The sequence below is a fragment of the Corythoichthys intestinalis genome, chromosome 8 (assembly GCF_030265065.1).
Source record: "Corythoichthys intestinalis isolate RoL2023-P3 chromosome 8, ASM3026506v1, whole genome shotgun sequence".
Lineage (NCBI taxonomy): Eukaryota > Metazoa > Chordata > Actinopteri > Syngnathiformes > Syngnathidae > Corythoichthys > Corythoichthys intestinalis.
In genome coordinates, this window is record NC_080402.1 from 53,915,304 (window position 1) to 53,941,837 (window position 26,534).

The following is a 26,534-nucleotide window of genomic DNA, read 5'->3' on the forward strand; positions in this document are numbered from 1 at the left end:
AAGATTTTTATTTGTCATGACCATACCATTTATTTAGCAATTGGGAAAAATACTTCCATAGAAAGAATATCCTTTAAAAATATTGGAGTAGAGAGACTGAAACAATGACATTTTGCGGCTCTCTTCGTCGCATTTTCCTCATGATGAATAATTCCCCCTCAATGGGCTGCATACTCAATCAGATGAACCATTGTCCTGCTGACGTCATCCACCTGTTGGGGACGCTAGAGGCCTATAATGGTAGGCGTGGCTAGACGGCGGATTAAAATACTAATTTCTTGGATCTGTGCTTTGCCAAATTGTTGTATATAGTCGAACCATCTCAAAAAATGATTCTTATTCACATAATAATGCTATTTAAGACTTTTTTTTATCCTGTCGTACGCATTTTAAATAGCAACTCCAGTTCACTGCCTGACCAACAAAGAGCAGCAGGAGGGAGAGTGAGACTACGTGATTGGCTCGGGACGCCTCATCTGTATTTATTTATTTTTTAATTGAAAGCAAAAAGGGATCACTGTATACTAATTTATTGCTTAAAATAAATCTGTTAAGCTTATTTTCAACTGGCTATTTTTCCTCTTTCAAGAAATTTGAGTAAAATTTACTTGAAGCACTGGCAGATAATTTTACTGAAGACTAGTGAAGGACGGCTTTCATCTCAGGCAATGATCTTTATTGAAACAGAAAGACTTTTAAAACTGAAGGACTACTAGTTGGACCTCTTAAAAAAATATAGACAACTTTGTCTAGAAGCATTGTCGCATGGATTTCATGTACAAGTAAAGATGAAACAACAAAGTAATTAATTTTGGCTTGAAATAAATTAAATTGGAATTTTATAAACAGTGGGGCAAATAAGTATTTAGTCAACCACCAATTGTGCAAGTTCTCCTACTTGAAAAGATTAGAGAGGCCTGTAATTGTCAACATGGATAAACCTCAACCATGAGAGACAGAATGTGGAAAACCAAAAACAGAAAATCACATTGTTTGATTATTAAAGAATTTATTTCCAAATGAGAGTGGAAAATAAGTATTTGGTCACCTACAAACAAGCAAGATTTCTGGCTGTCAAAGAGGTCTAACTTCTTCTAACGAGGTCTAACGATGCTCCACTCGTTACCTGTATTAATGGCACCTGTTTTAACTCATTATCGGTATAAAAAACACCTGTCCACAACCTCTCAGTCAGTCACACTCCAAACTCCACTATGGCCAAGACCAAAAAGCTGTCAAAGGACACAAGAGACAAAATTGTAGACCTGCACCAGGTTGGGAAGACTGAATCTGCAATAGGTAAATGCTTTGGGGCTGTTTTTCTGCAAAGGGACCAGGACGACTGATCTGTGTAAAGGAAAGAATGAATGGGGCCATGTATCGAGAGATTTTGAGTGAAAATCTCCTTCCATCAACAAGGGCATTGAAGATGAGACGTGGCTGTGTCTTTCAGCATGACAATGATCCCAAACACACAGCCAGGGCAACAAAGGAGTGGCTTCGTAAGAAGCATTTCAAGTTCCTGGAGTGGCCTAGCCAGTCTCCAGATCTCAACCCCATAGAAAATCTGTGGAGGGAGTTGAAAGTCCGTGTTGCCCAACGACAGCCCCCAAACATCACTTCTCTTGAGATCTGCATGGAGGAATGGGCCAAAATACCAGCAACAGTGTGTGAAAAGCTTGCGAAGAGTTACAAAAAACGTTTGGCCTCCGTTATTGCCAACAAAGGGTACATAACAAAGTATTGACCAAATACTTATTTTCCACTATGATTTGGAAATAAAATCTTTAAAAATCAATGTGATTTTATTTTTTTTTCCCACATTCTGTCTCTCATGGTTGAGGTTTAACCATGTTGAAAATTACAGGCCTCTCTAATATTTTCAAGTGGGAGAACTTGCACAATTAGTGGTTGACTAAATACTTACCGGTATTTGCCCCACTGTAAATAGTGTTTGTAAATCTGACCAGAAGTCAGTGCCTCACTCATCACGAACCACACCACCTGTCCCTGATATATTTAGTACGTACTTATTACGTAAGTATTAAAAACATGCTTTATACAGGTACACATGATGATGAGCTGTCAAGAAAGTTCTTAATCACTTCTCTATTGCAGCAACATTTAATTTTCTCTGTTGTATTCAAAACAACGCTGACATCAACACATGCTGATAAGTTTATAAAAATAAAGAATATCTAAAATCCCCAAAATTGCAGAGAATTTTTTGTACATGTACAAATGATATATCAATTAAATAATTATGGTTACAGGTCTTGATAATAACACTGCTTTACTACAGAAGCTACGGGGTCGACTTTGACCTTCAAAAACACTGAAAAGACAGTTTAGGTTTGCTGAAGGTTACATGATGAATATGGTTTGCTGAATAGCTGTAATTCCATCAATTCTACTCGCGTAGAATTGTGCAGTACAATCAAATCCTAATGTATCAGATTGATATCATGGGTGGAATGTTTCAGCGAACGTTCCAGTCTTTCAGGTTGCTGCGGTGTATTTATAGATGAGCAGTCCAATAGACGATGATCATGCAGACGCAGGTTCGTAAGTGTGGAAGTGGATTCCTTTGGAGCACGTAATCTTCATCACGGCGCCATTTAGGCTGGTGTCATTAATTAACCTCATCATGCCTTCGGCTATCAAGGATGGCCTGCAGAAAATAGGATAGTGTTAAAATCACATTTTAAAAATAAGATCTTGAATTAGCATGTCGTTGAGAATAATGTGTACGGACCCATTCAATGGTAAATCCCTCCTATTACCAGTAGTGGAAATGTAACTGTAGGCTACTTAAGTGCATTTTTAGTGCACTTTACTTGATTACAAATATGAAGAGGTACTTTATACTTTTACTTCACTGTATTCTACAACAGATATCTGTACTTTTTACTGCACTACTTTTCAAATTGTCGCCTGCATTACACGTTGCTTTTGTTTTTTTTCTCTCTCATTGTGAATTGCTAGTTTCGTTTTCATGCCTCCAGCACAATCGGTAAGCCCCATGCCACTATACTGTAATTGAGCACTAGAGGCAGGAACACAAGTACAAGCAAGCTTAGGCAGGTGAACAAGATATTGACCAATAAAAACCACCCCGCCGTTGTACAGTCGGTGGCGGTACGCACCAGATAGTTGCTTGCAATCCGCCATTACGCTAAGTTTTGGAGTTTTTGAGCATGTTTAGCTAATATTTACAGTGCAGTCAATTTTATTGCTTGTTTTTTCCCCCCCCATTTGGCAGTTTAAAATAAAAGTGAGAAGTCAATGAATTTTCTGACTCTTTCTTCATTGACTGGGATCTCTTACATTTTTGCACCGGGAGAAAATACTTTTATTTTTCACTTGGAAAGTAAATTTTAGTGCAAGTACTTTTGTACATCTACTTGACTAGATTTTTTTCTTACTTGTACTTTTACTCCACTATTTTTTACAGCTGTATCTGTACTTTACTTTAGTAAAAAACAAACAAACAAAAAATAACCGTGAAACTTCATCCACCGCTGCCTATTACAAAGCATTGTTTTACATACTATTGCTACTAGTACTTTCATTTTGTCCCTATAGGGGTCGCCACAGCATGTTATCCTTTTCCACATCAGTCTATATTTAACATCCTCTTTACACCAACTGCCCAGAATACCACATGCATTCATCTTCTCTTCAATCTTTCTCCTATCCAACCTGGTCTCTCCTAGAAAGAACTTCCAACCTCTTCATCATCATTGCTGACCTCACTACTGTTTTATAAAATTTGCCCGTTATTCAACCAAGACTCTTTTGTCAAATAAAACACCTGGCAACTTCTACCACTCGTTCCTGCCGGCTTGTCTCCTTTTGTTCACATCTTTACTCCACTCCTGGTTGCTCTGGACTGTTAAGTTCAAATATTTAAAGTCATCCACCATTGCCATTTCTTGTTCCTGTACCCTCATTCTGCCTTCACCACTTCTCTCATTCTTAATTTATAATATTAATAATCAGGGGGAAAGTGGCTACAATTTCTTGCTGGAACTCCCTTACATGAAGGTCACCACGAAGCCAGAATTTTATTTATTTATTTTTGTCAAACCTCCTAAAACTAAAACCACTGAAATTCAGAGAAAACTAATTTGGCATAGTTATGCCTGTAACACGTAGACACAAAAAATGGTTTTACACATGCATTAGGCTACTGCATAACACATGCTGTCACAAGGCATACATGAGAAACTGATTTTCATTTAAACTTTTTTTCAACTGCAAAATAATAGTGAACAAAAACAGCAGTAATCACAACCTCCATCTCCTAATTTTTTTAATTTCCCCCTCATTTTCTCACATCTAAATGGAAAATCTGAATTTTAACTACTTAAGAAAATAGGATCTACATTACAATTGAAGATAATGTAAACATTTACTTATTTTTTTCAAATAAGATATAAAATACTTTAACAAAAACAAGTACAAATGGCTTACATTATGCAATGAAATTGAATATCACGAAGATGATCATGCATAGACTTTTAAAATTATAAGGATATAAATAGTAGCCGAACATTAATGAACAAAAATAAGTCCAAAGTGCACATTGACATGGAAGATGTTCTGATTTCTGAACCTCACCATCAGCGCAAATAAAATAAGAAAAATAAGCCTGTTCAACTCTTTCCTTTCTCTTAAAGATCTGATACATTTTCTGTTCCATTGCCCTTTTTCATCGCATTAATTCAACGAGCTTGATCTGTGTTTGCTGTTGCAGAAAATGTGCATTTGATCTAACCATCAATGCTGATCACATGTCAGTATGTCAGCCAAATGAACGGTCACTTGAGTCCAGGGTGGTTTGCTGCGTGAATGCCCATGTCGATGTGAGTCGTCAGACACAGATATAAAAACATTGTCTGCTTTAACTAAAACCACCCACCCCTTTATAGTTTTGAATATTTTAATGAGGATAGCGTGCAAATAATGACAGAAGGGGGAAAAATAAGTAAGCTACCTAAGGCACAGGTGTCAAACCGATTCCAGAAAGGGCCTAGTGGGTGCAGGTTTGCTTTCCAACCAATGAAGAGGACACCTTTTCACCAATTAGATCTTTTACATGTGTAATCAGTTAAACTTTGTCAGGTGCTGCTGCTTGTTTCAGCTGGAAGTTCATTGGTTAAACTCTCTGCGTGTTATCGGTTGGAACAAAATCCAGCACCCATTAGGCCCTTTCTGGAATCGGTTTGACACCTGTGACCTAAGGAGACTTAATGGGCAATGTGCCCAATCACTGATGAGTGGTTTAAAGCTGCCCTGCTCACTATAAAACACACAAGTGGGAAGAATTGCCTTGGTGAGAAGCATTGTCTGGTGTACATCATGGCTCGGTCAAAAGAGCTGTCAGAAGACCTGCATTTAAGGATCGCTGATTTGTTTAAAGCTGGGAAAGGATACAAAACCATCTCTAAAAGTCTGGATGTTCAATAATCGACAGTTAGCAAAGTTGTCTACAAATATAGAGAGTTTGGCACTTTGGCACTCTTCCAAGGAGTGGCCGTCTATCAAAGATGACGGCAAGAGTTCAGCGCAGAATACTCAGAGAGGTAAAAAAGACCCCTAGAGTGTCTGCTAAAGACTTACAGAAATCACTGGCACAGTCCAATATCCCTCTATCTATATGTAAAACTATGGCCAAGAATGGTGTTAATGGGAGGACTCCACGGAGGAAGCCACTGCTGTCTAAAAAAAATATTGTTGCTTGTTTAATGTTCGCAGAAAGGCACTTGGACACTCCACAGAAGTTTTGGCAAAATATTTTGTAGCCTGATGAAACCAAAGTTGAATTGCTTGGGAGTAATACACAACGTCATGTGTGGAGGAAAAATGGAACAGCTCACCAACATCAACACCTCATCCCCACCATGAAGCATGTTGGAGGGAGCGTCATGATTTGGGGTTGTTTTGCTGCCTCAGGGCCTGGACAACTTGCAATCATTAATGGAAGAATGAATTTAAAAGTTTATCAGGTTGTTTTGCAAGAAAACCTGAGGCTGGCTGTCAGACAGCTGAAGTTAAAAATAGGATGGATGCTGCAACAAGACAATGATCCTCAACACAGAAGTAAATCAACTTCAGAATGGTTTCAGAAGAATAAAATACATGTTCTGGTGTGGCCAAGTCAAAGTCCAGACTTGAACCCCTTTGAGATGCTGTGGCATGACCTCAGGATAGCGTTTCATGCCAGACATCCCAGGAATCTGACTGAACTACAGCGGTTTTGTAGAAAAGATTGGGCCAAAATTATTCCTGATCGATGTGCCAGACTGATCTGCCGCTACAGGAAGTGTCTGGTTGAAGTTATCGCTGCCAGAGGGAAGGGGGGCACAAAATATTAAATGTAAAATATGAAAACCTATAAAAGTTTGGGTGGTTTTAGTTAAATAAGACAGTTTTTTCAACTGTATTATTTTGACAAAGTTCAGATCACATTTGATGGTGATTTTATGCAGAAATTAGAGAAATTGCAAAAGGTTCAGATACTTTTTCATACCAGTGTAACTGCTGCTCCTGGGGAGAGCTCCGCGCTGTCCGTGGAATAAAGTTTGGTGGAAGGCAATTACGTTACACAAGCACTTTCATATGCTTGATGTTAACACTTGTGTATGTATGTAAATCTGACGTTGGTAGATTGGTTTCTTCTGGCAGTTTTTTTTTTTAACATAGGGTTTTGACAGTTGCCGTCATATTTTCATGATCAAAGCACTATATCGCCGGCCCCGAATCTTTTACCAGAATGCCGTTCCGGCCCACTTTCACCCCTGATAAGCATAATAATAACATATATAGTATCTTACTTCATTCCTTTCCTTTCCAATCCATACCACCACCTTACTAAATGTTCACCCACCTGCTCCATGCTTTCACTGCAGATTAAAATGTCATTTGCGAACATCATGGCCCATGGGGATTCCAGTCTAATTTAATCTGTTAACCTATCCATCACTGAAAACAGGAAGAAGCTCAAGAGATGATCCCTCACGCATTCCTACCTTCCCCTTGAACTCCTTTGTCACAACTGCGGCACATCTCTCTTCTGTTCTGCTGTCATGGTATACCTCACTAATTCTAAAATAGTGGGGCACATGTGACCTCGGGGAACATACTTTTTTTACATACTAGAATGAAGTGTAATTGCACATCCTCTCAGTGGTTGGCAGTGGACCACCTATTTACAGAGTGCGCATTGTTTTTGAGCCAAACAAGAGCACGCAGCAAACAGCAGAAGATATTAAGTGCTAAGATGAGGAACAATGACGAAGCGTATGTAGCGTTTGACTTCACTTTTCATTCCATGGGAGACAAGGAAAGACCAGTATGTTTACTGTGTCAAAAAATGTTGGCAGCAGACAGCATGAAGACAAATCAATGAAGATGTCACTTAAAGACATTAGATCCCAATCACATTGATGAGCTGCTTGATTTTTTTTAGCGAAAACGTGCCAAATATTCACAACAATTGTCCCGCTTTGCAGGGCCGTGCAGAGATCGAAGAAGGGGCAGGTGCTCATAGATCAAAATGGGCACGTGAACAACAATTTAATACACCTTACAACAACATAACTTCCAGTTTAACCAGCTTTAGTGTATAATTAGCTGTGACTGTGACATACTTTAATTGGGAGGGGGGAATAGTGAATAGAAATCAACACGGTCATCAACACTTTGTGGCTGTGACTCAGTCAGTCTTTGCCTCCTTTCTTCCTCTAACCTCTGAGTCAAAACGTCCATACTCAACTTTTTGTTCATCTGAGAACAAACCAAATTAGATGTTCACTGAGCCACCATCAGCACAGTTTTTTTCCCCCAAAACTATTACTTCATTACTATAGAACTTAAAGATGTGTACAAAACTCCAAAAATGGGCCAGACAAATGTAATGGCACGCTCAGCCTAATACTTGGTAGCACAACCTTTAGACAAAATAACTGCTAACAACCGGTTCCGGTATCCATCAATGAGTTTCCTACAATGCTCTGCTGGAATCTTAGATCATTATTCTTTGGCCAACTGCTCTCTCTGAAATTTGAAGGGTGCCTTCTCCAAACTGCTATTTTCAGATCTCTCCACAGGTGTTTTATGGGATTCAGGCCACTATAGAAGTCTCCAGTGCTTTCTCTCAAACCATTTTCTAATGTTTTTTGAAGTGTGTTTTGGGTCATTGTCCTGCTGGAAGACCAATGACCTCTGAGGGAGACCCAGCTTTCTCACACTGGGCCCTACATTATGCTGCAAAATTTGTTGGAAGTCTTCAGACTTCATAATGCCTAGAACACGGTCAAGCAGTCCAGTGCCAGAGGTAGCAAAGCAACCCCAAAACATCAGGAAACCTCCACCATGTTTACCTGTTGGGACCGTGTTCTTTCCTTTGAGGGCGTCTTTTTTTGTTTTTGTTTTTAAACTCTATGTTGACGCCTTTTCCCCAAAAAGCTATACTTTTGTCTCATCTGACCAGAGAACATTCTTCCAAAACGTTTTAGGCTTTCTTGGGTAAGTTTTGGCAAAGTCCAGCCTGGCGTTTTTATGTCTCTGGGTCAGAAGTGGGGTCTTCCTGGGTATCCTATCATAGAGTCCCTTTTCATTCAGACGCCGACGGATAGTACGGGTTGACACTGTTGTACAATTGCAATCATTTTCTGGAAGAAATTGATCATTATCTGACAGAATCGCAGGGGTGTCAATACTTTTGGCCAGCAGTGTATAAGAGAAAATTACATATTATTAATTATTTTTAAAAAATCCCCACAATAAACCTGGTGTAAGAATTTTCACTGCAGTGTTTGCTTGAACAAGGTTTAAAAGGGTAACGCAGTTTGGTTTTAACCACCAGATGTCGCCAGACTACTCACCACACACCAAGGTCACAGAAGAACAGCGTTCAGGGGGGTAAGGGGGGTTATGCGGCGGCTTAGCGGCACACAGACGGCTTTGAAATGTGTATATATATAGATTTTTAAAGGCGTTTTCGGTGCTCAATTGAAGTACTCGATGGCGTGCCTGCACAGCTGGCCAGCACACACATATGCACAAAAAACAAACAAACAAAAAAGAAAACTGGTTCTTTGGGTATGAAGGAGCAATGGGGAAGGTGCTCAAGCACCCTCTGCTACTCCCCATGCACGTGCCTGCCGCTTTGTGAGTGTTGCATCAGTAAACCAGAGAACATTGTTAGCATTATTCAGTATAAAGTGGCAAACCAAGTTGCTCAGTGCCATATAACCCAACATTATAGCAAAGGAGCTGATACTGCCTGAAGCAAAAATTAAAACTGTCCCTCCGTCCAATGACAATGTCGTTTTTGTTCAATATTTTTTTTTCAGTCAAATTGGTTGGCATATTGTACACTGTGTTCATGTTGCTATCAATTTGAACGTATTTGAGTGTATGTTGACAGTTTTTTTTTTCCTTTCCAGGCAAATATATTAGCTTAAGTCTTTTCCAAAACAAACAAAACAATGTAAATAAATTTATACTATATTGTAAATTGATCTACAGTATATGACTTTTTTCTTTAATGTTAACAAGGACCAAATTTTATGCAGTGGTATACTTATAATTTTATAGACAAATGATATTATTTACAGTGGGGCGCAAAACGTTTATGTCTTCCTGCGGGGGTGGGGGCGAGGGGCCTATCAGGAAATAATTGAGAAGCACTGGTATGCCTCAATTCAAGGGCATCAAAATAAAAACTTTTTTTGCAAGAGTTAAGTTTACTTGTGTCATAACTCACTGTAAAACGCCAAACTTCTTCATGCTGCGCTTGAAATCATCCTTAAATTTGACAAACTTCCCCATGTATTCCTCCTGGTCCACTGAGTGAAGCAGAGGGGTGTCAACAAAGGCAGGACACAACACATTGAGCCGGACACCGTAGTCACTCTGAGAAGATGCATCCTTTAAAAAAATAAATAGTAAAAATAATGAATAAATATTAAAATAAATAAATGAATGAAGTGACATTGACTTTTCAAACTACACTATAAAGTTTTTATATTATCAATAGCTTATTTGGTGTGTATGTGTGTGTCCATGTGTTTCTTACAGCCATAACCCTTGTGAAACCAATGACTCCATGTTTTGTGGCAGTGTAAACAGGTTGGTGAGGAGAGTGCAGAAAGGCTGTATTGAAAAAAATATAAGACAATAGCCATTTTAATATTAATTAAAAAAAAAATCATACAGATATAATCTTACAAGAAATATGAAGGACCAGGCAAAACACAGCTTGGAATCCCCTACGATGAAGAAAAATGTTTCTCTTGTATTAATGTAGGAAGCACTCAGAATAGAGCTACCCCTCCAATTGAAAGGAATTGTAGCTACATTATACTTGTAAACATTAAAGCTGGGGTCAATGAACTGGTCCTCAAGGGCTGTTGTGGGTCTTGGTTTTCGTTCCAGCTGATTAAGCACAGACAGTTGAACCAATGAGGTTCCTACTAAAATAAGCAGCACCTGACCTCAATCAACTGATTACAACTTTAAAACACCAGATTGGTGAAAAGGTGTCTTGTTTGATAGGAATACAATCCTGCCCCCTCTGTGGCCCTATGTGGAATATAAGTAGTCCCCAGGTTACGAACGAGTTATGTTTCTACGCTGTCGACGTAGCTCGACTTTCCGGAAAGTCGGAATTAACCCTTTAAAAATTAAAAAATAACTATCAAAAAGTCCAAAGGTATTGTATTTTGTTTAATGGACAAGGATACACTGCCCTCTGGTGGCATTGTTGGGTCTGGCTGGACCAGAGGTTGCGCTAGACTTTTTCGTTGTCTGTCATTTTGACTGACAGTGTCATAAAAATCCGGTCATAATCTATTTTTACCCGTCACTTACATTTTTAAAATGATAATAATGACATATTCAATAGTATTTAGTTTTCATTCATTTCTAATGAATATTCTGTCCGAACAAGCTTAACAAGAGGCAAACAGACAGCGGAGTGCACCAATCAGCGACGGGCAGACGTGCCGTTAGCAAAGCGACAAGGGCAGGACGAGGGACTTGCGCGCGGAAGTAAACATACGAGGAGAACGGAGTTTATTCAACATGGCTAGCGCGAGACAGACTTGTCAATGATTCGTGTTGATGTGTTTTAGCTCATTTAAAACTGAATTTACCGTGGATTGAAACATATTCTCGGCTCTCCCGTTCGCCATCCGTGTTGTTCTAGAGACGACTTTCGGCGTGCAAGAGTGACGTTGCTCGTGAAGAACACGTCACGCAAATAAACAAATCTGATTTGTCGATTGATTTTGTACCTACTCGAGAGGCTGTGTCCCAGACTTGTTTCTCAGTGTTTGAAAAATACAGGGAGAACAGTCTGGCCGTGCTAGGCAAACACTCAGTTGCCTTGACATTTTTCCAAGTAAGGCCAACGACGTAATGCATCAAGAGAGACAATAGCTAATTAATATGCTCACTCACCGCCACCCTGTGGTCTGGGGTGTGAATTGCAACCTGTCAAAATGACGGATGGACTTCAGTTTTTTCCGTCACCGTTTTAAAAAACCGGTCAACGACGGAAAATATTCGGTTAACGCGACCCCTGGGCTGGACTATTGTTCAATAATGCTTCCATACAGGAGCACTCAGACACAGGGCTGTCAACAAACTATCAGTGGCCCGGGGACAAGAGACCATTATAGGGCCACCCCACCCCTTCCACTGGCTTGTCACAACAACATACGCAGTACTTTTAATGCTTTTAGAGCAATGACATTTTCAAATTATTTAATTTGCGATGGGCAGTTAAATTTTTGTCAGACCGTAATGTGATGTAACACAATCTAAACAAATAATTTCCATCTATTGTTTCATGTAGGCTACAATACAATACAATACAATACAAGTGAGAGTGCTATGCCTGCCTGCTAAGCAACAAAACGGTATAACTAAACATCCTTTGCCTGCCCCCTCCACATTTCTGGGGATATCAAGCCCTCAAACAGTGATCATTCCCTGAAAAAGATAGGTCTTCATTTCTACTAATACAACAACAACAACAACAACGGCATTCCTAATTAATGCAGACTGACTGACACACACTCCCTACCAATCAGTGGCTGCTGCGCTGAGTGGGACCCGGGACACAACCCCTCCTCAGCTCTGACTGTGGCCTGTCTCCCCCTGACAGGCTGTTTGTGCTGTTTCGGTGATGGATTCGTATTAACGTTTGCTATAATACACAGTGGGTTGTAAACCCAATATAAATCCAGCCGCCAGACCAGAGCCTTTTCAGCCTCGCGCACCTGCTCCCCACAGACTAACATATATATCCCTGATCTCCCATCACTTTCTCTCTCCTCGGCTCAACACGAGCAGGATGTCTTGTCATACCGCAGCTCATAAGGCTACATGCGGCCGGTGATGGACTTGAATCGGGATTTGGTCACAGTAATCGCGAATGTAAACGTTCATTGTTAGCCCTAATTCTCTAGCTTCTTGTCCCCATTTTAAAAAATTCATTTTTTCTCATTCGCCTATATGATCTTCATCTCTTTTTCTTTTTTCTTTGTTTCGCACCCAATTTATGACGACTCGCCATGTTTAGGGTTTATAACAATGACAGATTTTAATTTCCCGCTTCAGGGCACGTACGTCGTATAGCCTTGAGTGCGCCAGAGCGGTATCTAACCATTTTCTGCTAAGACAGAGGGAGTTAGAGGCGGGCGTTGTGCAAAAAAAAAAAAAAAAAGAGAAAAAATATATACAGTATTTGAAATATTTTAATTAGGGCTGTCAAAATTATCGCGTTAACGGGCCTTAATTAAATTTTTAAATTAATCACGTTAATGTATTTGACGCAATTAACGCATGCACTGAATGAACCGCTCACGCATAGCCTCAAACAGATTACAATGACACCGTTTATGGACATTAAGAGTGAAGAGAATGCCACCGGCCGCTTGGGGGCAGCACCGTTCCATACTAATGTTATTCCTTCGACTAGTGGGAGAATTCGTAGTTGTGAGACATTTATGCTGTTACATTGTGCTATTTGTGCTCCACGCATGTTCTAAGTTTTCTTTCTTTTAGTGGCAATTATGTGTCTCTTGTTATATTTTGGGTAAGATATGTACAGAGATATATATGTTATAAAGGCGAGGGGACACAGGTGTTCTTTGGACCACGCCGTTTATTGGCATAAGCTTCGGCAACTCCTTCACAACAAACATAATATTCCTATCCCTTAAAAAAAAAAAAAAAATGTTCACAAAAAGAAAAGCACTTCAGTCTGTAGTAATGAGGCCCTATTCTCACACAGTTAAACAACAATGCAAAGTGAACTGGCATGAACTGGCAAGTTACTCAGACTTTGGTCACTCTGTTCTTATAATTGTTATTTTTATTCTTTTTATTATTATATTAACGCTACTTTTGATTGAAAATTTTACAAATTTTATTAAAACGAAAACATGAAGAGGGGTTTTAATATAAAATTACTATAACTTGTAACTATAACATTTATCTTTTTAGAAATACAAGTCTTTCTATCCATGGATCACTTTAACAGAAAGAATGTTAATAATGCCATTTGTGGATTTATTGTTATAATAAACAAATACAGTACTTATGTACAGTATGTTGTATGTAAATATACGTCTTGTGTCTTATCTTTCCATTCAAAGAATAATTTACAGAAAAATATGGCATATTTTAGAGATGGTTTGAAGTGCGAATAATGACGATTAATTACGATTAATTAATTTTTAAGCTGCAATTAACTCGATTAAAAATGTTAATAGTTTGACAGCACTAATTTTAATATGTTAAAGTTTTTAAGTATATATTGAGTAGAACATAAGATTTATTCAGACAATGATTTAAATAAAAAAGAAATATGTGAATGTAAAGTAAAATAAATTAAGGGTCATTCAGGGGCCCCTATGACAGGGGTCCCCAATGACCGGGCCGCGGACCGGTAGCGTTCCGTGGCGCATTTGGTACTGGGCCGCGCAGAAATAATAAATAGTTTATTAACGACTGCATTCTGGCTGATTGACTTTGGCCTGTGCCGCTTAACACACCAATATACCTGTCCACTCTAGATATACAACTACAGGATAGGAGGTTGTCCTAGAAATGCATCGATTGGACTGTTAGCAGTACATCTTGTTTTGTATATCTATGTGCGCTTGGCCTCGATAATAACCTATGACGTAGGTCGTCGCTCATCACATTTGTTCCTGGAAATAATTAGCCCCCGCACTAGAATGAATGAAAAGCGAATGTCTTTGGACAGATTTTTTACGGGGAAAGGGGAACCTGACGAGCCAGAAGATGAGCAACAAAATGGCGGACAAAACTCTGGTGTTGTAAAGTCGAAATCGCGTAAGTCGAGTACGTCGTAACCCAGGGACTACCTGTAGTTTGGAGATCCCTGCATTAGAGTATATAGGTTGGTTTTCAGTGTTGTTAATAGTGGTGTTAGAGTATAATTCTAATTACCGTTGCACCAGCCCAAAAATGAGCAATAAAGAGGAGAAAAACATATATAAGTCGCACTGGAGTATAAGTCGCATTTTTTGGGGAAATATACTTGATAATATCCAACACATAGAACAGATATGTCATCTTGAAAGGCAATTTAAAATAAAAATACAATAGAGAAAAACATGCTGAATAAGTGTACAGTATGATGTTACATTATGCGTGAACAACGAAATGTGAACGTGGCCGGTAAGTTAACGTAACATAGCTATTAAGCGTTATTCAGATAACTATCGCATAAAGAACATACTCACAAGTTTACCAAACCATCAGTGTAACTCCGAAACACCAAAATAACATGTGAAATCATATAATAATGTGTTAATAATTTCACACGTAAGTCGCTCCAGAGTACAAGTCTCACCCTCAGCCAAACTATGAAAAAAAACTGCGACTTATCGTCCGAAAAATATGGTAACTGAATTTCCCATCTTTGCAACACCATTATCACTAATGCGAATATGAAGGGGCGCGGTGCTACAATTTGGTTGAATGAAGTGCAAGTTGTCTAATTTTATCACACATTAGCTGCCTGGGAGAGAGCAGAGTGGGAGTGGGGAGGAGGGAAATGGGCGGTGAGGCCGTTGCAAATGCGATGTTGATTGGCTAGGTGGGCAGATGATGCCCTGCTTCACTGCACGCTAAGGCAAACACAACAAAATAGCGAAAATGGCAACGGGCCAAGGAATTTCAAAGGTGGCGTTCTCAAACTTTTTAAGGATAGTATTCTGCTTGTTGTGCAGTAGGCCTAACATACACTTTCAGAGATTTGCATTGGTTAGTAGTCAGTTTACATTTGTGTTTTCTTAACAGACTTATATATTTCATGTTCTAAAAATAGCTTACCGTATAGTGTTTTGTTTCTTCAATCAGGTAATACAAGCATCTTTGGTGTGAAAGATGTTATGGAATGTATCGTAATAATGTGTAGAAGATGAAATGTAATATCAGTTACTTTGCTTAGTAACCAATTGCTTTTACAGTGAAGTAACTAAGTTACTAACTCAAATCCTTTTTGGGGGAAGTAATTGGTAACTGTTACTAATTACTTTTTAAAGTAAGATTAACAACACTGTTGGTTTTACCTGCCATAGAAGACACATTGATTATTGTGCCTCCTTCCTTCCCATGCTCCTTACTCATATGTTCAAGAGCCAAGTAGGTCCCATTTATTACGGAAGTCTGTAAAGAAAAAGATGACCTCATCATAGTGAGATTTCTCAAAGAGGTGTAGCACATAAATTAAAATGTTGAATTGAACAACTTGCTAATAAGGTGTTTAAAGACAAATTTATTTTAAAGATGTACAGCTGATTTCTAGTGTACTTCCCTCCAAGCACATACAGACAAAACCAGTTATTGAGCCTCTGGGGAACACGCGCTGATTATGTTAACAAGGAATTTCCTCCTCTTAAATTAGCTCACCGTGAATATACAGTAAATGTTTGTTGTTACTCCTCAGGCAAAACAAAACCGAAATACCAGTACTGTAAAGTCACACGCTTGTTTGCCACTCTTGTTTGTGTTTGTGTATAGTTCTTACTGTGGTATGAAAAAGTATCTGAACCTTTTGGAATTTCTCACATTTCTGCATAAAATCCCCACCAAATGTGATCTGATCCTTGTCAAAATCACACAGATGAAAAAACAGTGTCTGCTTTAACTGAAACCACCCAAACATTTATAGGGTTTCATATTTTAATGAGGATAGTAGGCAAACAACGGCGGAATGGGGAAAAAATAAGTAAGTGAACCATCATATTTAATATCCCCCCCCCCCTTTTGGCAGCAATAATTTCAACCAGACGTTTCCTGTAGGTGCAGATCAGTCTGGCACATTGATCAGGACTAATGTTGGCCCATTCTTCTCTACAAAATTTGCCATAGTTCAGTCAGATTCCTGGGATGTCTGGCATGAAACGCTATCCTTAGGTCATGCCACATCATCTCAATGGGGTTCAAGTCTGGACTTTGACTTGGCCACTCCAGAACGTGTATTTTGTTCATCTGAAACCATTCTGAAGATGATTTACTTCTGTTTTTTGGATAATTCTCTTGTTGCAGCATCCATTCTCTTTCTAGCTTCAACTGTCTGACGGACAGCCTCAGGTTTTCCTGCAAAACATCTTGATGAACCATTGAATTTGTTCGTCCCTTAATGATTGCAAGTTGTCCAGGCCCTGAGGTAACAAACAGCCCCAAATCATGATGTTCCCTCCACCATGCTTCACGGTGGGGATGAGGTGTTGATGTTGGTGAGTTGTTCCATTGTTCCTCCACACATGGCGTTATGTGTTGCTCCCAAACAATTCAATTTTTGTTTCATCAGTCCACAAAATATTTTGTCTAAACTTCTGTGGAGTGTCCAGGTGCCTTTTTGCGAACATTAAACAAGCAACAATGTTTTTTTTTAGACAGCAGTGGCTTCCTCCGTGGAGTCCTCCCATTAACACCATTCTTGGCCATAGTTTTACATTTATTTGATGTGTGCACGAAGATATTAAACTGTGCCGGTGAGTTCTGTAAGTCTTTAGTAGCCACTCTAGGGTTCTTTTTTTACCTCTCTGAGTATTCTGCGCTGAACTCTTGCAGTCATCTTTGGTGGACAGCCACTCCTTGGGAGAGAAGCAAGCAACAGTGCAAACTCTCTCTATTTGTAGACAACTTCTCTAACTGTCGATTGATAAACATCCAGAATTATAGCGATGGTTTTGTATCATTTCCCAGCTTTATACAGATCAACAGTCCTTGATTGCAGGTCTTCAGACAGCTCTTTTGATTGAGCCATGATGCACATGAGACAATGCTTCTCATCAAGACAGTTCTTACCAGGTGTGTGTTTTATAGTGGGCAGGGCAGCTTTAAACCACTCATCAGTGATTGGGCACACACCTGACTTAAATTGTTTGGTAAAAATTGGTTTGTATTGCTCTTTAGGTTTCCTTCGGCAGAGGGTTCACTTACTTATTTTTCCTCCCTCTGTCATTGTTTGCATGCTATCCTCACTAAAATATGAAAACCTGTAAATGTTTGGGTGGTTTTAGTCAAAGCACTTTTTTTTTTTACATCTGTGTGATTTTGACAAAGTAATTTTATGCAGAAATATGAGGAATTTTCAAAAGGTTCAGATACTTTTTCATACCACTGTACATTGAAGAATGTAGCTTTAAGATGCAAATGCTGTATAATAAACTAATAACCTATTATCATTTTCTAATCTCACCAGGTTCACTTGTATGGTCTTCTCCCAGTTCTTTTCATTGTTAATTCCAGCATTGTTGATAACAATGTCTAGTCGACCGAATTTGTCGACTGTGCTCTGGAAGGCATCTAAAGAACAGAAATTTCAAGCAATTTGTGAAGGATTTCAGACAATTGTATCACAAGTGGCAAAACTCGCATTTTTATGATCACAATCTTTAAATTAAGAAGTTCAAAAGCCACCTCAAGGGGGAGCATCTTTCAATGCCAGTAGTGTGTTTGTATGTTTTTCTGTCCTTTTATTATTTGTAATAGTATGCCTTTTTGAGTAAATGGCATTGGTGCTCTCATTCGGAGAGTGCACAGGCAGCATTTTGTTCTGTGCGTAAGGTTTTTATGCTCTGAGCAAGTACACACGAAGCAGAGAACGGGAAATATGAAGTCCAGTGGAACAAGCCCCTTAGAAGCAACTAGATAAACTATTTAACAGGAATGAAAAGAAAGGTGGAGAGAGTCAGGGATAATGAGACAAAGGCATATGTACCCCAAGCTGAGACCTGGAATTCAGACAAAGCGTATGTATGTCACGCTTGGCTTCACTATGACTATGGACACCACACCCAATAATGCTAATACAGTAAGCTATTTGTTATTATTTTTTCTGTCAAATTGTGTCGAATATTGCCAATATTCTTATTTTGCATATCATTATTTTATAGACAAATGATTTTTAGCCATTATAGTCATAGTCGTGGCAGAGAGTGGGTAGTACCAGAATTTATTCTATTCTATTCTATTCTATTCTATTCTATTCTATTCTATTCTATTCTATTCTATTCTATTCTATTCTATTCTATTCTATTCTATTCTATTCTATGTGCTGGCTACACGATTGTTGCTCGGTTTGGAACCAACAGATGTTTTTAGACCACTGGTTATCAAATAATTGCCCACCTCAAAGAATACTTGGCTCTCCAAGTATCACTATAAGGGCCAACATTACAATGCGTAGTAGGGCAAGGAGGCCAGGCTACAGACAGTGTATCACAAAAGTGAGTACACCCCTCACATTTCTGCAGATAGTTAAGGATATCTTTTCAAGGGACAACACTGACAAAATGACACTTTGACACAATGAAAAGTAGTCTGTGTGCAGCTTACATAATACAATTCATTTATTTTCTTGTCAAAATAACTCAAAATATAGCCATTAATATCTAAACCCATGGCAACAAAATTGAGTACACCCCTTAGAAACTACGCACCTCCCAAAATGTCCAAATTGAGTACTGCTTGTCATTTTCCCTCCAAAATGTCATGTGACTGGTTACAGTAGTGTTGTCAGTATTGCTGCAGAGATTGAAAAGGTGGGGTGTAAGCCTGTTAGTGCTCAGACCATAGACCGTACTCTACATCAAATTGGTGTGCATGGCTGTCACCCCAGGAGAAAGCCTCTTCTGAAGATGGTACACAAGAAAGCCTGCAAACAGTTTGCTGAAGACATGTCAACAAAGCACATGGATTACTGGAACCATGTCCAATGGTCTGATGAGTTGAAGATTAATTTGTTTGGTTCCGATGGTCTCAATCAGGTGTGGCGGCGGCCAGGTGAGGAGTACAAAGATAAGTGTGTCGTGCCTACAGTCAAGCATGGTGGTGGGAATGATTCCCCCACCTCTTCAATCTCTGCAGCAATGCTAACAGCACTTCTGTAACAAGTCACGTGACATTTTGGTGGGAAAATGACAAGCAGTACTCAATTTGGAAATTTCGGGATGTATATAGTTCCCATGCGGTGTACTCACTTTTGTTGCCAGGGGTTTAGATATTAATGGCTATATTTTGAGTTATTTTGAGGGAAAAATAAATTAAATCTATTATATAAGCTGCACAGACTACTTTTCATTGTGTCAAAGTGTCATTTTGTCAGTGTTGTCCCATGAAAAGAAATACTTAAATATCTTCAGAAATGTGAGGGGTGTACTCACTTTTGTGATACACTGTACATACATCTGTACATACATACAGAGATCTGAGTCAATATTCAAACAAAGAACCAGAAAATTCATTGACTGCTCTGTTTTATTTAAAACTGTGTAGGATGAAAAAAATAACCAAGGTAGTGCTTAGATTTAGTAGGAAAAAACGGGAATGAGTTGATGATTGAATAAAATGGTATTACACGAATGAATTGATCCTAAGCAGTGTTGTTTTCGTCAACGAGGACGAGAATGAAAATATTTCGTCGTCGGACACTTTTTTTCATGACAAGACGATAACGAACTAAATACGTGTTTTGGGGGATGAAAACATAACGGGCCTAATGCCAGTTTTCGTCTGACGAGGCGAGAACGAGACGAAAATGTGCAATGATTTTGTCACATGTTCACATTGTGTGGAATTTTATGTGTAGTTAGCCTGCATCGTAGCAATGTCTGTTTGTGTCACTCATGTGACGTGCTGCGCCTCCCCCCCACTCATCAGTGCAGTGTCCTCTCCAATCTCAAGGCTTGCACACACGGTAAGATTTGTTTTCTTATCTTGGCCAGAGAGAATATGCAATTTTTCTTGAGCCTTTAAACGTCTGTGCTGAGTGATCATCACACACTAAATGTAACTCATAGCGTTAGCATAGCATTTGCATTAGCATTAGGCTATTGCTAACTGCGCACGTCCTCTTAAACAAACAAAACAATCTTAAACAACTTTTTTTACATACAGTTCGTGGCGTCCAGGTGAGTATAATTAATTGAAAATAATGTACAGATGCTTATAGATGCTACAATATGTGCTCATCTGTCAATGGTCATTCAAAATACTTTATTTATTTTTTTATTCATTTTTGGAGTGAAACTTTCAAATTTTAGTTTAGTTTTAGTTTTACGGCGAGCGTCCCCCAAAACTCTTGGACAACTTTTTTTTACATGCAGTTCGTGGCGTGCGGGTGGGTGGTGTTTTCCTCTTCAGTGTGTATTATCACCAAATTGGCATTGTCCTTGTATAGATTCTACAATATGTGCTCGTCTGTCAGTGTTCATTCGAATAGTTGGAAACCTTTATTTATGTATTTATTTATTTTTTAAATTTTACAGACGAAAACATGTTTTAGTAAACGTCGACTAAAATGATACAAAATTAGTCTAGAGTTTTCGTCAACAAAAACTAGATGAAGACAGACTCATTTTGAGATTTAACTAATAAGTATTATCGTCCAAAAGACTAAGCCGAAAATTAAAAGGGCTGCCAAATACACTGATCCTAAGTATTTGAAAGGAACCCGTTCTAAAACATGAAATGTGAATCTATTCTTTTCTTTCTAATGTAATTCATTCTAATTTTACTAAAATGTTTTATTGTCATCTCATCATGTCATGTTAACAATCATCATCATTTAAAAAAAAAACAAAAAAAAACCTCGTGTTTCCTCACAGCAAATTGCTGATGCCAAAATAGCACTTCAGTTTCCTTCCTTTCAATTGCTCTTACACAGTTGTGAGTGTGGGAATTAGTGTGTGTGTGTATGTACGTGTGCATCTTTTTGTGTGTTTCAGCGGCATTAGGTTTATTTGATTTCCTTGCTTCTAACGTTAAAACACCTTGTACAAAAAGTGTAGGTTATGGAACCTATATGACATAAGTTTGTACTGCACAAATGCTTTATTCCCCAAACTAATAATGGATGTGAAACTTTCCATTTAGAATTATATACAACTTGAAGCATTTTATTTAAATAGAAAAATAAAACAACACTGAAGACCTACAGTATGCAAAAGGCTCTCCTACAACAAGCCACCAGCTCGTTGTTTATCTCTGTGTGTGAGCAGACAGATCAGGTTACATCAGCTTCTGACAAAACCCGAGGTGGTAAAACCTGCATTTCTCAATAGAGGTTGCATTCCACACTTGGCAACAGTGCCATTACAAAGACACACACCTGACTTGAGGAAATGTTTTCTTTCAACACACAGGCACATAGAGAAGGTAAACACACAATTATTGACAGCAGTAATACTATCAGGCATTTTTAAGCCATATCTAACAAGCTTTTTTCCATTCTAGCTAGTACTGTTTTTGAATTTGACACACATTGAAACCTCTGAATTTACTCTCCTCTCACGTGCAAGCCAATTTCCCCCCATGTACAGTACACAATGTTCATTGTGCCACACTGTTGAACCAACGGCAGATATGCAGCGAAACAAGCATGTGACTATGTACAAGACCAGACAAGCTTAGTTTTAACTGAACCGTGATAGCTACTTGTCAGTGAGATCCACAAGTGACCAGATGGTTTGTGGCAGCTGGTTCAATAAACTGTAGTGTGCAAGAACAAGCCTACTGAATTGAATAATGCGATACAGATACGGTAATTTTCGTAATATAAGCCACTACTTTGTTCCTTCTTTTGAATTCTGCAGCTTATAGTCAAGTGTGGTTTATTTGTTGATTTATTTGGGTTAATAGGTAACACTTAATTTCACAGCGGCGCCATAAAACTGTCATAAGACCGTCATAATGATGACATGACACTGTTATGGGCATTAATGAATGCTTATGACAGATGTCAGGAAGTGTCATCCTAATTCCATTTATGTCCAGCTTGGATCTTTTACATCCGTTCAAAGTGAGATAATTTGCCTGATGACACTAAATGACATCTCTCATAAGCATTCATTAATGCTCATGATAGTGTCATGTCATCATTATGACGGTCTTATGACAGTCTTATCACGTCGCTGTCAAATAAAGGGGTACGGGTTAATATCTTTTGGTGTAAATATCTCATAATACAGTGAGGACAGTTGTGGCTTACAGTCCGGTGCATCTTATCCATGAGCAAATGCAGTTTACGTGTCAAATTTGGAGGGTGGCGGCTTATATTCCGTGTTTTATCGTCCGAAAATTACGGTAATTGTATTGTTGGCACCCTTAATCATCAATTTTCATTATACTTACTACTCATCCACACATATCAATATAGAGCAGACCCACAGACAGTTTTGCAGTCATTAAATTCTTTTGAATTGCTCTTTGATTGCTGAATTAATACTCGTGACTGTGTTTAACTACTTGGTGATGATGCAGTGATGGGTGAATTACTCGCTTTTTTTTCTACTTAAGTAAAAGTACAGATACAGGTGCAAAAATTACTTAAGTAACAGTACAAGTATCTAATTAAAAAATTGAGTAAAAGTACAAAACTACTTGCTTCAAAATCTAATTTACAAGTAAAAAGTAAAAGTATCTGCTCCCGATGCAAAAATGTAATATACGTATTTATTATTATTATTATTTATTATTTATATAGTATTATTATTATTATTTTTATTATTATTACTTTTATATACTGTATTTTCTGCACTATAAGGCGCATTCGAGTATAAGGCGCGCCTTTAACGAAGGGCCTTTTTATTTATTTATTTATTTTTATTGAATGGTCTATTTTAAAATTGTTTTCATAATTAGAGCGCACTGCATTATAAGGTGCAGTAGTAGTAGTAGACGTAGTAGTGGTTGGGGTTGCGTTATACATCCACTAGATGGTGCTGCGCTAAAGAGAATGTCATGCCATGATTAACCAATATTGATACATATATAAGGTGCATCGGATTATAATGCACATTGTCTGTTGTTGAGAAAATTGAAGGCTTTTAGGTGCGCCTTATAGTATGGAAAATACGCTGCATACATACATACATACATACATACATACATACATACATACATACATACATACGTACATACAAAGATCTGAGTCAATATTCAAATAAGAACCAGAAAATTCATTGACTGCTCAGTTTTATTTTGCACTGTGCAGAACGGAAGAAACAAGCAATAAAATTTGGTTTAATTTTGGAGTTTTTGAGCTTGTTAAGCTTCTCTTTGCAGTGAAGCTTAACAAGCTCAAAAACTCCAAAATTAATGGCGGATTGCAATTAACTATCAGGTGCATACCGCCACCTACTGTACAAGAGTGTGCAGCACCCACATGAAGGCGCGCTGCTCTCACTGTTGGTTTTTATTTGTATTTGTATTTATTTTGAGCTCCATTAGCTGTAACAAGTACAGCTACTCTTCCTGGAGTCAATTCATCCTGCTCCGTGCAAAACATTTACACCAGTGCTGACATCACCAACAAAAACGCATACAGAAAAATAATAATAATAAACAAATACATAAAACCCACATCCATTTGGTTGATCAATTGGTCAATATCTTGGTCACCTGCCTAATGTTGCTTTTACTCATGTTGCTGCCTCTAGTGCGCAATTACAGTATAGTTGCAGGGGCTTATTGATTGCTCCGGGGGCATGAAAACGAAACTATTAATTCACAATGAGAAAAATAAGTAACGTGTTACGCAGGCGTCAATTTGAAAAGTAGTGGAGTAAAAAGTACAGATACGTGCTGTGAAATGTTGTGAAGTAAAAAGTACTACTTCATGTTTGTACTCAAGTAAACTACAGATACACAAAAATGTACCCAAGGACTTTAACAAAGTACTTTTACTTCGTTACATTCCACCACTGGCTGGATGACATACATTTCCTCCCAAAAATTCGACTTCAGTGCGACTTACAGTGCACCCTCATGATACGAGCACCTCACTTTATGTTTGTCATGATTCAAGCATCATCGCAAGAAAAAATGAGACTCATTATGTGAGCAAATTTTCACCGTTCAAGTGTCAGAAAAGCTTGGCGTGTCGGAGTGCCTAGCATCCCGCCAGTTGGCGTCTGAGCTCTATTTTTTGCTTTGTCTCCAAAAGTGTCTAGGGTGCATATGAACATGTCAAATCAACAGATGCTACTGATCCTTATTGTCTAAATTTGTATCAAAGTGCATCTGAATCCTTTGTGCTTACAAGTGAACATTAACAATGTCCCCCAGGAAAATGGTGACTGAAGACAGAGGTGTAAATAAGAGTGTAAGCTCGGCAGGCTCGCACTTTTGTTACACCACGAAAAGATTACAGCCCTCATGGTAAGTGTTAGTATTAGTGTTGTTTTTTTGCAGCCCTTTTAATTTTTGTTTTAGTCTTTTGGATGATATTACTTGTTAGTCTTAGTCATATTTTAGTCATTTCAAAATGTGTTTGTATAGTTTTTGTTGACGTTTACTCAATAGTTTCGTCTGTAAAATTGGAAAGTTTCACTCCAAAAATGAATAAATAAATAAATAATAGAGTATTTTGAATGAACATTGACAGACGAGCACATATTGTAGCACCTATAAGCATCTGTACATTATTTTCAACTAATTATACCCTCCTGGACGCCACAAACTGTATGTATAAAAAGTTGTTTAAGATTTTTTGTTTGTTTAAGAGTTTAAGAGGACACCCGCCGTTAGCAAAAGCCTAATTCTAATGCGAATGCCACAGTAATGCTACGAGTTATATTTAGTGTGTGATGATAACTCAGTACAGACCTTTAAAGGCTAAAGCAGCATTGCATATTCTCTCTTGCCAAGATAAGAAGAAAAATCTTAACGTGTGTGTTTCAAAACAAACAATGGGGAGACAGGAGAGGACACTAGCGGGTGAGTTGGGGGGTGCAGCACATCACATGAGTGACACAACCAGTCAACGGTACGATGCAGGCTAACAACACATAAAATTTCACACATTGTGAACATGTGACGGAAACTATGAAGCATTTCCAACTCGTCAGACGAACACTGGCATTCGTATTTTGTTTTGTACCCTATAACACGTATTTAGCTTGTTATCGTCTCGTCATCGTCCTGAATAAATTTTTCGTCGACGAAATAATTCTGTTATAGTCATTGTTGACGAAAAAAACTGGCTAGTATATAAATACCATTGTTTTTATTTTTAATTTCTATTTCAAATTATTTAGTCTTAAAAATTATGCTTAAATTATTATTTATGAGTAACATGGGAGGTCATGGGAAGTGTTGCACACATGAACCGGAATTCGGTTATTTCTTATGGAGAAAAATACTTTCATGAAATGAACACAGTCACGTTACGAGCTGGGTTGTGGCTTGTATCATGAGTGTCCAATGTCCATTTTTTTTCTTTCGTCATGATTTCTCTCTCATACAAAGTGAGTTACCTCTCAGTGAGACTCCGTTGGACACATCACACTGAATAAAGATGTTGCTGTCCTCTCCAAATTCAGTATCCAGCTGCTTTTTACACTCTTCACCGCATATCTTGTTCAGGTCAACTACAGCCACCTAAAAGAACACAAAAGCTTTAAACGAAATTATACTGTACTTCCAATCGTTTACATTGTCAGTGTTTCCTGCAACAGTTCTCCAAAACCTTTCATTATAACATGACAGTGATGCAGATTAGCGTACAGAATATGCGTCGCCAGGTGAAGCCAAAGCAGGTAGGTCAAAACAGGTTGTGCAGCAAAGATAAGAGGCAAGTCAGTTGTGCAAGAGCTGTTAATGGAAGCACAAAATGTTTATTGACATTGTTGAAATAGACAAATTGGTGAAAGGAAACAGAGGGAAAGATCAGGACTGACCTTAGTTGAGCTCTGTAGGAGAGACTGGACTACAGCTCTTCCGATGCCTTGAGCTCCCCCGGTCACCAGAGCCACCCTCCCATTTAGAGACATGATCCTACACGCTTTGGCTTCTTTCTATAAACCTGTCGATCACTCTCTCTCTCTCGTATTTTTTGTTGTTGGTGTCCACCTACCTGAGGATTTCCACACCTATCTTTCTGTAAACACACTCAGAGGCTTGCTGACTATTCCGTCTTTCTGCTCTTTTGCTTGGCTTGTACTTTGCCTCCTTTTTTCCCTCCCCCCCTC

The 26,534-nt window shown here is 38.5% G+C and overlaps 1 protein-coding gene across 1 annotated transcript; it reads right to left on the reverse strand.

Moving 5' to 3' along the window:
* Positions 1-589: 589 nt before the first annotated feature.
* Positions 590-26,534, reverse strand: hpgd (15-hydroxyprostaglandin dehydrogenase). The gene is made up of 7 exons (XM_057844626.1): positions 26,244-26,534; positions 25,821-25,944; positions 17,762-17,868; positions 15,624-15,720; positions 10,088-10,164; positions 9,776-9,939; positions 590-2,671 (listed from the first exon to the last, which is right to left on the reverse strand). The coding sequence occupies exons 1-7, from the start codon at positions 26,334-26,336 to the stop codon at positions 2,548-2,550; spliced, it is 786 nt and encodes a 261-aa protein (XP_057700609.1). The 5' UTR covers positions 26,337-26,534; the 3' UTR covers positions 590-2,547.